The sequence below is a fragment of the Branchiostoma floridae genome, chromosome 2, assembly GCF_000003815.2.
Source record: "Branchiostoma floridae strain S238N-H82 chromosome 2, Bfl_VNyyK, whole genome shotgun sequence".
NCBI lineage: Eukaryota > Metazoa > Chordata > Leptocardii > Amphioxiformes > Branchiostomatidae > Branchiostoma > Branchiostoma floridae.
In genome coordinates, this window is record NC_049980.1 from 27082770 (window position 1) to 27096410 (window position 13641).

The 13641-nt window shown below is 42.9% G+C and overlaps 1 protein-coding gene across 1 annotated transcript in view; it reads left to right on the forward strand.

The window, feature by feature from the left end:
* Positions 1-12881, forward strand: part of LOC118410434 (non-neuronal cytoplasmic intermediate filament protein) — a gene marked incomplete in the record, with an annotated part of 44476 nt that extends 31595 nt beyond the window's left edge. The window contains 10 exon segments of the mRNA XM_035812156.1: positions 165-200; positions 451-486; positions 1062-1094; positions 1398-1430; positions 2469-2603; positions 8943-9118; positions 9614-9798; positions 10202-10341; positions 10679-10765; positions 11137-12881. Coding sequence (XP_035668049.1) covers positions 165-200; positions 451-486; positions 1062-1094; positions 1398-1430; positions 2469-2603; positions 8943-9118; positions 9614-9798; positions 10202-10341; positions 10679-10758 — 854 coding nt within the window.
* Positions 12882-13641: the final 760 nt, after the last annotated feature.

The following is a 13641-nucleotide window of genomic DNA, read 5'->3' on the forward strand; positions in this document are numbered from 1 at the left end:
GTAATACACTTATATCGCCGTGTTCAAGTTCGGGTCGCAAATGTAATATTTTACATTGTCTAGGGCTGGGGACGCATTGTTCTGAACATTACATTCTATATCATGTTCCACCACTGGCGACATTATCGTGAAAGATTTCTTTGATCTTTTTTCTGCAACCAAAGACGATAAGGAGGACGCCAAGGACGACGATGCCGAAGGTGACTGAAAGACTATGTTTGTTTGCTATCGTGAAAATGCGGGCAAAACAAGAAAACAATATTGGAACAACATGCTTCATATCACAAACTACTGTCCCTTACTAGGGTATGAGCTTTGGGCCCTGTTCAAATATTAGACGTATATATTCTACTAGTAAGTTAGAAAGGTTTTGTTCTTTCGTAGCGTGAATAACACTTTGATAATCAAATAGGTACCAACATACCTTCCTATTGTTCCCTGCTCTCCTAGCGGAAAAAGATGACGACACAAAGGTTGACGGAGATGGTAAGACTGACCCTATTCGTTGACTTCGTTAGTGAAGTCCTGCTTTAAAACTTTCAAAACTCTCATATGTCCTTAATACCAGACATCAATAGCCCGAGTGCTCTCCAATAATGTTTGCAATAGATTATATAACCATTTGCCAGATCAGGGTGAGATTCATCATCTAAATGCCAAGTAGTTGTTTACGTTACCAGGTCTAGATATTCTAGTGAGCTACAGAGATCCCTGTTTTATAGATACAGCAACATCAGCAGTTCCACGCCCATAGCAGTAGCAACAGTTGTAGTAGTGGCAACCGCAGCAGTAGTTGTAATGTTGATAGTAGTAGTGAAGCGACGATGATAGCTTACACACCCCCACACCCCCAATATAGCAGTTTTAGAGCAATTTTTATTTGATGCCAATGCGTAAGTCATTATAGGTTATGGAAGTGAAGATTAAGCTCTCTCTTTGAACGTAGTTATTTTATGTTTCACGCCTAGCTAGTTATCAATAAAGTCACATTCAATATTGAGAAGCTACCAATGTCAATCCGTGATGGTTGTTAGGTTTATGTATCCCTTTGTCCCCCTCAGACGACAAGGGTGAAGACAAAGTAGATGGCCACGGTAAGACCTTGTACCCTTCAATGCCCTATTGTTGTGCCAAACAAATGGACGTTAGAAACCCACATAACTGAAATTCTGTTTTAAAAAAGGTCGCGAGCTTGACCTATCGGTGATGATAACCAATCCCGCATTGCACTTTGCCGGATTTATCATTTTAGTGCACACGGAAAATGCACATAAAGCCCAAATTCCCTACGTTCTTTTTAAACTTTATCAAGACTTGTGGGAAGGCTATGTCCCTGCGGATCGAGCTGTGACATCTTTCCCATTTTTTATCTCGAATTTTTCTTCATGCAACATAAGACGAGTCTGAAGAAGCCGATAAGGAAGATGAGGGTAAGACGTGTTCTGATTAATGTCCTTCTCACAGATATTGCTTCTTCACCCTAAGAAGCTTGGGTAGCTTCCTTTTTGAGCAAAGGTGCCACTTTCCCTTAACTCATACTTTCCTTTGATCGGTTCTCTTTTGAACCACTGTGCCACATGCATGCTTCTTTCCACCCTATAGCCTTCCTCTGCAAGAGTGGACAATCATGGCCAACAAGCTTCTTCCCATCCATACGTTAGCTCTCTTCTTTGTTGATCCCTGTTTTTGCTGCTTGACCTCTCCTCACAGAGGAAATATAGAAGAAAAGCATGGTAAACTTTGCAATACCAACGGAAACATTGTGTTTCTGTTGGTAACATATTGATATATTGACCTACTTTCTCACTACCTTTGCTTTTCTGTACCATACTCGATGATACATTTATGCCACATTTCCTTTTCAGTCTATCAGAATCTGACTCCTGTATGCTTAGCGCTACTGTACCTGTACTCACGCATATGTTGTTTATCTCTCTGCTTGAGACCACCGCTTCGTTTGTTTGTTTTTGGAGCACAGTAATTCCATCTAACATGGAGAAAGAGGTGCCATAACTTGAAGAGGAGGTTATCGTTATGGCGGGTTCTGCTTTGCTAACACAGAAGTGCCCTTCTGACAGAAAAGCACATTGCAACGAGCCAGCAATACGCTGCTATACAGACCGCTGTCCTACAGCTTTGACACGTGTGATTTCGCTTGGCCTGCACCATTTATTACATGTGTTTGATATGTATTTTTGTTGTATATGTTTCTCATCTATAGACTTGTTTTTATACAATGTTTTCTGAATGATATATTTCACACACAAAGATTGTTATATACTGATATGTTTTAATGTACACTTTTCCGTTTGTCTCTCTTCGAGAAGAACCTTTATTAAACAGTAGTACGACAAATATTTCAACGAATTGGGTCGAAAATTCGGATATTGGATAAATTATATGAAGACAAAAGTGAACTTGAAGAATTGGACTGAAAGTAAGACGAAATTGAACGCTTTTCGAAACAGGAAGAAGCTTGAAAGAGGTCGTTGACAGCCAGGAGAGATCGCCCGCCAAATCATCGTCTGCCCCCCACGCCGCAGTCGTCACCAAGACCATCACAAAAACCATCGTTCAGTCCGTGCCCAAGCTCATTGGTGGAGGTAAGTGTGACGTACACATCACGTGATTGTTGTTTCTCCTTAGTTGATTAGCCCTTGGTTAGAAAGTTTCTCTTAATTTAAACTTTTCTTGTGTGTGTTGTAGTATTATAATAGTACGTGGATGGACCTGGTGCTTTTAAGGTAAGAGCTGGATGTCAGTCTATGGCTGTAATCTCCCACCTTTTCTGGAACTTTATCCACAACGACCCGTATGAGGATGTCCAAAGATAGCAAACAATTAAACTTCCCCCTGTCTTTACTTCTTAGCTTAAGAAGCCGCTGGTATATTTTGCTTGACGTCTTTGGAACTATTCCAATTGTAGAAAGCAAAATCTTAAAGCATTTTTTTTCGTTGCATTTTCTGTTTGGCGCGGTGACGGATATATGCGTACGTATGAAGAAACGTTAAATCTTTTTATTGAAAAATGTAGGAAGGGCAGACGACTTCGCAATTGTTTCTGACGTTTCCTCTGTCCCTGGAAATTGCTATTGAGCGCACCGTTTATCATGCATTATTTGGTTACTAATTCGTATTGGCATTCTCTGCTTCTAATTCAATACCTTTTGAAAGAATACCTGAGAGGAAAGTGTCAGAGTTGATAAAATGACATAGACGTACATGTGACGTTGTGACAGTCCAGGTTGTGCGTGACTATTTGTTGTGTGGTCTTCGTTGATGACTTGAATTGGACCAGAAAGATGCTGCGTTTGCATATTCGCCCTTCAAGTGACTTTGTACATAATTGATGGGTATTGAGTGTATTTTCTGTCCCCAGCGGACTTAAGGCGTGCAGATAGAGCCTACCGTAAACTGCTACCTACAGGTACAGCCTGAGAAACTGTCATGACATCAGCCACGCAGCAATGAAAGGCAGCATTAACATCCACCGTTAATCGTACATACAATCATGACGATCACGATATGACTTCATATTGAAGTTCATGATGTAATGATATCGTAATAATTGTTAGCATTATACAAAAAAGGGATTACTTACAAACGTGGAACCAACTGTGAAAGAGGATGAGGCAGGACGGGACGCATGATGATGTGCAAATTTCTGTAGATGGGGGGTGGCCTTGTTTAAGTATCGTCTTACAGTGGATTTATTTATTTAACACAACATTGGAAACTTAATCAGAATGGATTAGAGTCAAAACACCACAAGATAGTCTCCGCGCTGTAGGACCTGGTGTTTATTCAACTGCCCACTTCAAAACCATGTTTTGGGGTCGACTAGGGATTTAGAGGCACTGAATCCACCGCCGAATAAGCCCTAATTATGCAGCACCCATTTGATGGGATTTCTCTGACCAACATATCGGTAAAACCCAATCAACAGAGCAAATTAAAACTTCATTAGGTTGAATCATCAAGGAATGGATAAACCTCAAGCCCTCTCGTTCAATTGATAGCTGCTGACAGAGAGAGAGATGGACTGGCACGTGAAGTTTAGTCCTACCCTCGTATCGCCAACATGATCTGCCAAACCATTCCTAGTCTACGTGATAGCTCTGTCCTGCCAAGAAATGCAAATAATGTGAAGTGCAGATAAGTCACCAGATTAAATTGAGTAGCCGTAGACTGTCTTGAAATAGAGCAAGGGGAATAGGACATTAGTCTTTTTCCAGACTGCACGTCCATGAATTGAAGTGAATATGGTCCACAACCAACTAGGCTCTTGCATCAGTATATGGTCTTTGTCATCGCCAGGCCGGCACCGTCCAAGTTATCCCAGCAAGTGCACACAACAAGAGGAGCCGATTGTTTAGGGCAACATACAAAATTCATGGCTGCCCCCTTCCTCCCATTACTGCGAGGATAGTCTGTAAATGCTGGTTTAGTTTCATCTCAGACGAGATTTTTATCGTGGTGTCACGTCTTTGACTTCCTCATGGGATCAGACCAAACCTGTCTAAATATTTGCCCCATGTGTGAATCACATCGATATTTCGGGAGGGCAGGTTCTGAAAAATATTTACCTTGACTCGGCGTTTCGACTGCCTTCTTGTGAGACCGCGTGGAACTCGATTGGTCTTGTTGAGAACGCGAAGGAATGTTGGCAGAGAGGGGTGGTTCGGTGTCGGGCTGAGAGATTGCTTTTGAAATAAGTGCATTTAATTTGTCTGGCCCTTTCAAAGGGGTGTGTGTCTGCGAATCGTATTCATTACGCAACAAATGTTTCTATTAGCTTCTCAAGGATAACGTAACGCCCTCAGGAAGTTTCAGACTCTCATGTCTTCATGTTGACAGCTATGTCACGTTATGCAACAGAGGAATGTTCGAAAGTATACTTTCTTAGATTCTTTCATTTATCGAGCGCAAAGCATCCTTGGTATATATCATTGGGCTGGGGCTGGGTTTATGGTTATATATATATAAAGTAAGCTGTCTGGCGGGTTGTTTATTACAAGGTGTAAGTTGCTCTTCCTAATACTGGACATTTAATCGCACAAGTGTGGAAAATAAGACGATAAGACGAGACCTTGGCATGGCGAACGTGTTTCTTCGCCACATCCGGGAAGTTGAATTACGAATGTTTGGCCTGAGTCTGCGTATGAAGTTTCCAGATTCAACAGACGCTTTCTTAGAAATGACTTCCAGATGTAACATTAGCACTCTCTTAAAAAAAACGACAATGCACCATCCGGATGTTCAAAATCTTATTTGCTCATGATGTTCAAATTCGCCCATTCAGTACATTCACATTAAGCAAATTGAAGTTCACATTCAATGTCATACCCCAATGAACCCATTACTGTAATGACCTCTCTCAAAATTGTGTTCTGTCTGTTTGGGTCGCTGTATACGTGACGCAGTAAAACAATGGCGGCAGCATCCTGGTAGTGTTGAGATCTAATGAGACTGTGAGAGTATAAAATTGAACATGAGACGAAATCAAAAAGGGCGTTTCGTGACTGAAAACTTCGAAGGATTACTGATTGAAAAGACAGTCGCCCTGCTGTTCCATCTGTCATGATTCCTGGCTTAAATCCAGTCAAAGAAATACCCCCATGTCCGCGGAACCTAACACAGACAGATATACAGACGGTAAAGCACACGCAAGGGGTTATCGACAAACCGTGAACTTCAATCGAAATTTGAAAAATGCTAATTGCTAATCCAATCATGAGTCCGACGGGACGTCTGTGATACATGGGGTGTATTTTAGGGGAGTGTACGTGGATGTCTGGCGTGATCAAAGCACTCTTCCGCCGAAGTATTCGTTGTTTCTGGCACAGTCATTGAATGACAGATTTAGACTCCATTGCCATAATATAAATAGAGGCTTGTAGTTAGAAAGCCAGGTTGGTTTTGAGAGATGCCATTTGAAGGGCATATGCATTATTTTAGATCATCGCTGCTATTTCCCACTGTGCCACTTTCTGAAGTCTTGAGAAAATCCGCCATGTTTGAGAGGTACAAGTTTGATCTACCCGGGAAAGTTTCACTCAAATATTTCTGTTATATTTCCTAGGTCAAACGAAGTAACCTATGTGTAATACCCTGTATTTGTTATGTGGAGGAAGACGATTCCCTGGGACACTTTGGTATTGCTGCAAATACTACCATTGACTCCCTTTGTTTTTGAACTGATACAAATGTTTTGAGCTTCTCTTATCATTTTGGGTTTCCTCCAAGATACAACCGTGAAAGTGTCGGTCAAATCGTCAACTAGAGTTCCTGTCAGGTGTAAGAGTATTTCTCCTTTCCGGTAAATCCTATATTTCCCATGTCTATTAGTGCGGCGGGTTGGGTACCATGGCACCAAAGTCACCCCACGTCCCTGTATAATGCTCCCATAATGTATCCAGCCCTATATTTTGCTGGGTTGCATTGCGCTTCCTAGCTACTTAACCCATTTCCTTCCACGCCGGGAAGCAGTATTCTGGGAGAGGCTCTCTCTGGTAGTGACAGTGACGAATGCGGTTTTGTGTGGAAAATCTCTCTTTGGACAGCGCTCTGCTAACCCGGTCACAAGGGCTATAGGCTGGTTTTCCTCTCAACTTTAAGCTTCTGTCCCCGGTTCGACTTGCCAACTAAGCCCACTTGGTGATTTTTAAAAACAATTAACAGTCCTGTTGCTAAAGGTCTTCCTCCTGGGGGCTGCGAGAAAATTTCCTCGGGGGCCAGTGAGTCTTGGTGCCGAAGAGCTGGCCCGTGTGGGCCCTGGCAACTGTTAGGATTCCAGTCTAGCGCCCAGCTCGCTAAACTCGCACAAGCCATGAAGTCATCGGATCTACCCACAAATCTCACGTTTTCTGCCCATTCGATCGGATGGAATTGGAGGCAGTTTACATGAATAGGCAATTATGACTCAATACCTTGCCATCTTGGATATCTGCTATTCGATTAGGCTACTCCTCGGGCAGGTGGTTGTTCGAAATCGGATCAGGGATGGCGATCATTGAGGTGTGCATTGAGTCCACCTTCTTGACCTGCTATACATGGTTGGGCGCAGCTGATACATGGGCGTTTTGAAAGAGGCAGTGGAAAGGGAATTGCAAGTACAATTTGTGGCCCTGGGCTACCATTGATGGCTGGTAATAAAATATTATCGGTTTATTTTTGCTGCACTGCTTGGCAAGTAAGTGGGGCTCGAGCCTCCTGTGGATTGCTAATCAGGCCATAAAGGGACTGTTGTATATGGAAGGATGCAATTCAAGAGAATGAGATGGCTTGATGGAGAGAACGACTGCAACACCGTGATTAGTGCACATGTATATGCATGACCACGCTGGAGGGGTCACTGAACCAAAGTGAGCTGAGTTTGCCCTTCACACGCCGCCATATTGGCCCATCCTGACATAAGCATGTTGTCGGACATGCACGTCCTGACAGGGGTGACCCAGAAGGGGGCCCGCCGTCCCCTGTCCGTGGTGCTGCATAGTTGTCAATCTTCCCATCTGTCCCGACCACGCCCATCATCTGCCTGGCCGCAGGCTCTCAGGCCACATCCAAAATGTCGATTCCCAAAATTGACCACGCGCTCACATACATGTACATATTATTATCAGGGTCTGGCGGTTTGCGCTTCGTGCCAAAACCTTCTGCCGCATTGCACCACAAGTTCGGGCCGTAAAACATCCTGGCGGGGCGGTGAGAAATGGGGGATCGCCGGGGTCACGTGGGGAGCTGGGAGGATATCGAGCGGCCATGCTTAGGGTGATGACAAGGTCACGACTTCTGCGACCTTTCCACGGGGTCCTCCTCGACCCCATTACAAACGTACGGACCCTGCTGTACAGACATGTAAGCGAGAATCGGCTCAACCGTTCTCCATGGCAGTTTCCCATATCCCAGAACTGGTCACGTATGCAGATCTAAAATAGCGATCGATCCCAGCAAGTCTTTATCTGAAGAGAGACATGATGCTTGGCTGCCATTTTTATTTCCTTTAGAAGGATCGCCGGGGCCACTGACCCGCACGAGATGGTGCGGTACTTATAAAACGAATGTCTGACATATTTTTTCGGCATAGCTTTAACGTTAATGATGACAAAGATGAGGACTTTTAAAGCAACAGTTCCCATTTGTACCATCACCGAAGGACGTGCTAAATGTAACGTTAGGCTCTGATTGATTACAACTCATCCAAATTTATTTCGGTAAAATGAGAAGGAATCTTAACCCCACTGACAAAAAAAGATACAGTCATAGTTATTCAAGACCCCTTCATCCGTCTATGTCTCCATTTTACCCCCATTTGTTTGTCGTACATTTTCTTTTCATTCCCCGTTCCATCCACTACTGTACTAGTATATCGGGCTATACTGTGCACGTACTGTGGCCACATGGTAATAGCGTCCCGTGCGGAACCTAATTGAACTGCATGTCTATTATGCGTCTGTGGCTCCCCGCATATACATTATCAATTTCATTGCATGGTCGTTTAAAGCTTTTAGACATTGATAAAGATAACGAAGTCTTTAGTAATTTGTTTTCATGAAACCAATGCGTAATATACGCCTATGTAATCAAGCTTTGAGTATTGTCCTGAAGAAAAGTCTTCAAAAGTTTAGTTTCGTTCAATCAGCACTTGTTGTAATGCCTTTATCGATGGATGACAACTGTAGATCACAGCCATTAAACGGGAAAAGAATGTAACTTTTCTTTGTTCACAGACACTGTTCTTTTCCCGTTCTGGGAACATGTGTATTTGGATTTCAAAATCTATTCCCCGATTTGATCAAACGATCGGCTTGTAGAGGGACTAGTACATGTATATTGCAAATATTCTTTTTTTTTTTTCAGGACAATACGTTGTAACAGGAATTAATGTTCATTCAAACAATATTGCTCACCCATTCTGCTATGTTCCCTATGCCTGTACCCAGGATGGACACTACTGTTCAAGGCCGTCTCAGAGACCGGTGGACCCGTGTTCTCTCACTGGGAGACCGAGGGCAAGACCAACGAGCCCACAGGCGAGCCCGTTCGGTTGGACGTTGCCGACCCCTACCGTTACAAGAGCAGTATCATCGACAACTGGGAACAATACAGTATACAGGAGGTAAACATTACTTTGAGCATTGATTGAGTTTCTGCCAAGGTCTATCACAGCTTTAGAGGTTCTCAGGTTTTCTTGGTTAGCCATTGCATTCACGGATATTCCTTCAGAGAGTTAGGATACGTCTCGTTTAAAAGAAGAAAAAACAACAGGTAGCTAATACAAGAGAATCTGCCATCTAGATGAAATGCTTTTAGAAAAAAGACAAGAGCAAAGGGCACATATCAAATTAACAAACCAGCCAATAAACATCAAACAATTCATCCATCATCAAACTCATGATGCGTTATGTTTAAATGTCTTCCTCTTCTCATGATTGCTGTTCCAGAATCCAGGTAGTTCAGTGTGACATCCAACATTAGTTTCAAATGAACCGATGAATGAAAAAAGATTTTAAATTTCCAAGTCGTTGAGTAAGACTGAGGAACAATGGAAAACATGAGACAAAACTATCCTGACAATCGGTATTAACCGCATGAACCTTTCCTCCCGTCCCAGGTCAAAGTGGTGCTGTACAAGGATAACGAGGAGGTGCTGGTCCTGCGCTTTGACGCCGAGGGAACCAACAAGTCTGACTGGTACAGCCAGGACCGCCTGATCGAGTCTCCCTTCATCGATCTCTCTCCAGACAAGAAGGCCAACGGCTTCTCCTTCCAGGGACAGAGAGACGGCAAGATCGCCAGGTAAGACTCTCAGTTTTCACCAGCCTAGTACCAGCTTCCTGGCATCTCCCTTGGTACTGGGACTCACTAGCCGAGGTCTTTAAGCACACTTCGGATAATCTTCTTACGGTGAACTAGGGAAAATAGTTGTGTGGGTTATCCAGTTGTTTGTTGCACAACCAGAAGCATCAACCTGTCAACATTTTGATAGTCCTCCTACCTTCCTCGGGGTAATAATGACTGTATATACTTCCGACTGCTAGGTGGCGCTTCAGTGAGAAGAATGCGGTCCTAAACGTGGCTAAGCTCATTACGGTTCATGGGTGATGGAGTAGACTTTCCGATCAATAGACATTATCCACAGAACGGACTAGCAAGTTTTACGTTTGAGACTTAACAAATGTGCCTTTCCCCTTCATATCAGGACCATGTTCATCGATGGCGGTGTAGACCACGGGTGGTTCGTTGTCATCGACAAGCCAGACAACGCGCCTTGGGCCAAGAAGGCAGCTGTTCCCCACTTCCTGTATTCCACAACTGACCAGTGCGTCAACTGGAACGATGGTAAGTGCCGAACCCTGAATACAATTTCTACACTAAGCATTTCAGCACCAAGGACAGAGTAGAATGAATGGTCAAGTAGTAGGGCCTATCCCCTGTCATGTAGTGCATGTACCTGTAATATCTTTACATTTAGAGTAGTTCACTTCACTGTCACCAAAAGACTGGGATAGTGTGAACAGGGGAACAAGATAAGGTTTCATTGTCAAGCACAGTGAGTATGCATGTTCTTCCATTAAATATGGTTAACGTAGCTTAACCAAACTGGATTTCTCAGCAAGATGGTCTTGTGACGTTTCAGGGATTTCCTTTTTTCTCATTCTCGTATTCTCTTTTCCAGCCGCAGACGTCGGGCAGGCTGACGTCTTGGCAATTTTCGCCCTCGGCTTCGGCGCAAATGACGAAGACGAGGAAGATTAGAAACCAAGTAAGTAGTCCCCAAAAGACCTTCAATATAAGAACGCTCCCTGCACGTTGTACCTAACAGTTCGTCCTGCTGCCTTATACTACTACTGTGCTGTACTACAACCAGGACAAATTTCAGTAAGTTTCAGTCAAATGAATACCAAACTTATCATGCAAGTGCATATAAGCAAAGTCTTTCTACATTGCGATATGGATATACATGTTTGCTTATTAACTGAGCAACACACACGAAAAAGCAGATAAAATCCCTTAGACCATGAACATGCAGTATTCACTTGCATTTCAGGATATATGATTATTAACACAACTAAAACAGCCATACACAAGATTCAAGTCAAAACGTTGCTGAACATGGTAATGTTTTCCTTTCAGAACTGCAGTATTCACTTCAGAGATGCCACATGGGGGGATTGAAACAACAGCGACTGTAAAGGATTCAATGCTTGGGCTTCACAATGTTGCCAACAACAAGGAAACAAAACATTCTGACACAGCCATGACGACTTAAAAACCGTTACCAACAAAGCAGCTTAAGATTATACAATAGCAGCCATCACAAGCGTGATTCAGAGATAATGTACGGGAGGGAAACCGCCTTGTCTTCAGGAAATACTTCCAACAAACTCCTCACATAGTTGATTACTGCGTACACAATAGCGTAGACAACGTTTAGTTTAGGAGAACAAATGATGACTGTGACTCATGAGCCATTCATGGGCGACCCCTTCAGACATAGGTTGGATTTGTTTCCTACAAAGGCTCGAAGGATGGAATTTCAACGGGGATATAAGAAATAACGACTGCAAACATCTTTACACGGGTCATGGTTGAAAAGAAAGTCCAAACGACAGCCAATTATGACCAGAAGCTAACCTGACCACCTCTGCTAGCTTCCGATGCTCTGCTTATACTCGCTTGATCTCAATGCATGAGTAGTAGGTAGGTGGGCTAAAAAGTCGGCATTTCAAAACTTTGTCATTATTCGTGTTGATATTCTACACTGATATCGGAGGGTAGAAGGGTGGCCTTAACGAGAACGCCAGTGAGACATTACGTGGGAAGGTTGTGTAGAGATGCAGCTATGAAGCAGAAGGATGACGGTTTGTAAATTTGAAACGATAGGAACAATCAACAAGACGGCTTTCCTCCTGTATAGTTTCCTGGCATTGCATCAACACAGAAAGCTTGCTGATATTATAATACTTACGACAAAAAAGTAGTCAATGCTTTTATAGACTCCACACAAGTGCAAGACAGATTTCTATGCTGTAGAACAAATATAGGAACCCTTGCTGTAAGGAAACCGCTGATGTAGAGTGTCAGGTAAAAGAAGCAAGAATCTCTGAATCATGATAGGACAGGGACTCAATGTTAAAGAAACTCTTCCAAAGTGAGGAATTTTCAGGTGCAGCTGCTTTCAAGTGTGGTGCTGGTTAAGTAAATACCAACAACGTAAAGAGAAAAGTCAACTAGACTTCACTGCCTTATAAAATGTATGCTCTTTTTCCTTGGCGAGTCCTGTTAGTCCTGCGGTATCTGGCACGTGTGGATTTCTTTTGTTGTGCCTTTTTACAAGTAGCATGCTAGAACCACTACCCTGAAACAGGGGGAACAAGTGACAAATAAATGAACAATAATAAATGATAAAAATGGAATTGTAATTATGGCAATAGTAGCTTTTTTGCGTACTGGAGTCAATCAGAAACAAATGTTGTAGCTCTGTAGTCATGTTTATCATTAGACATTAGAAGTAATAGAGTAACTAACATTTTCATTGAGACTCTAAACTAATGATTGGCTTGCACAGTGCCGTTCGGTTATATTTGCAAGGTGATAGCCTGTACCTGCCTGTCATATCTGATGTAGATTTGCTGCTCGCTGCATTGCCAATTTGGGCTACCTACCTGGCAAGTATAGCAGGGGGTACTGCAAGCTAGTATTCCCATCAATGACAATACTATAATTCATCTTCACTGGGTCCAGATTGCAACCAATGCAAGGATGTAATACTAATAATAATCTACTGCAAACGACATTCAATGAATGTACCAATTTACTCAGATCTCTCTGTGCAGTGTCTCGGTGAAAATAAACGTGTCGTACTGGATAACACCTCACCTCGTCCATGTGTTTTTTTCTGTGCCATGTCATTTCTTTTGTGTGAGGCACTTTCAGCGTAAGGCACTGACAGAATGGCATCGAAAATCATTGGATGTGTTTGTCTAGGTGTGCATGTTTATGTTCGTGTGCTGATGTCACTGTGTGTGTGTGTTGTGTTGAGTTGTGTGCATGTTTTTGTACACGTGATTGTGTGGTCTGAGTGGAAACATACAAATTTGTAAGAAACTGTCAAACTCCCTGCACTTATATTATGGTATCATGGGAATATCTAAGAAATAGTCAGGCTATAGGTAATTCCTTTAATTTGAGCAACCCTCAAATGACAATTGAGCAGACCTGACGAAGGAACCTAGATGTCTATGAACACATCCAACAACGGGGACTGCTACAGCATGCATTTAAATACTACACCTCAAGAATATTTGGTCAAGGGAAACATGTACCATGGAGCAGTCTTATATGTGGCATGGTGGGCTTGTGGTTAGGGTTGACTCAGAATACAGAGGTTCAAGTCCAAGCAGGTTCCAATGCCGTGTCCTTGGAAAAGGCATAATCTCAGGCAAATTTACCTGTGACATAAGATAGTATCAAAGCTGGGCAAGGAGTCTTGCCCAGCTGACCCCCACTGGCATGCTTTGATACTTCCAATCTTATGGCACCAGTAAATCCACACCTCAAGCAACTTTAAGAACCTGACACACTTATTTATAAAAGTAGGGGTCGTTCTGGTGTGAGTGGATCAAATCTTGATAGACA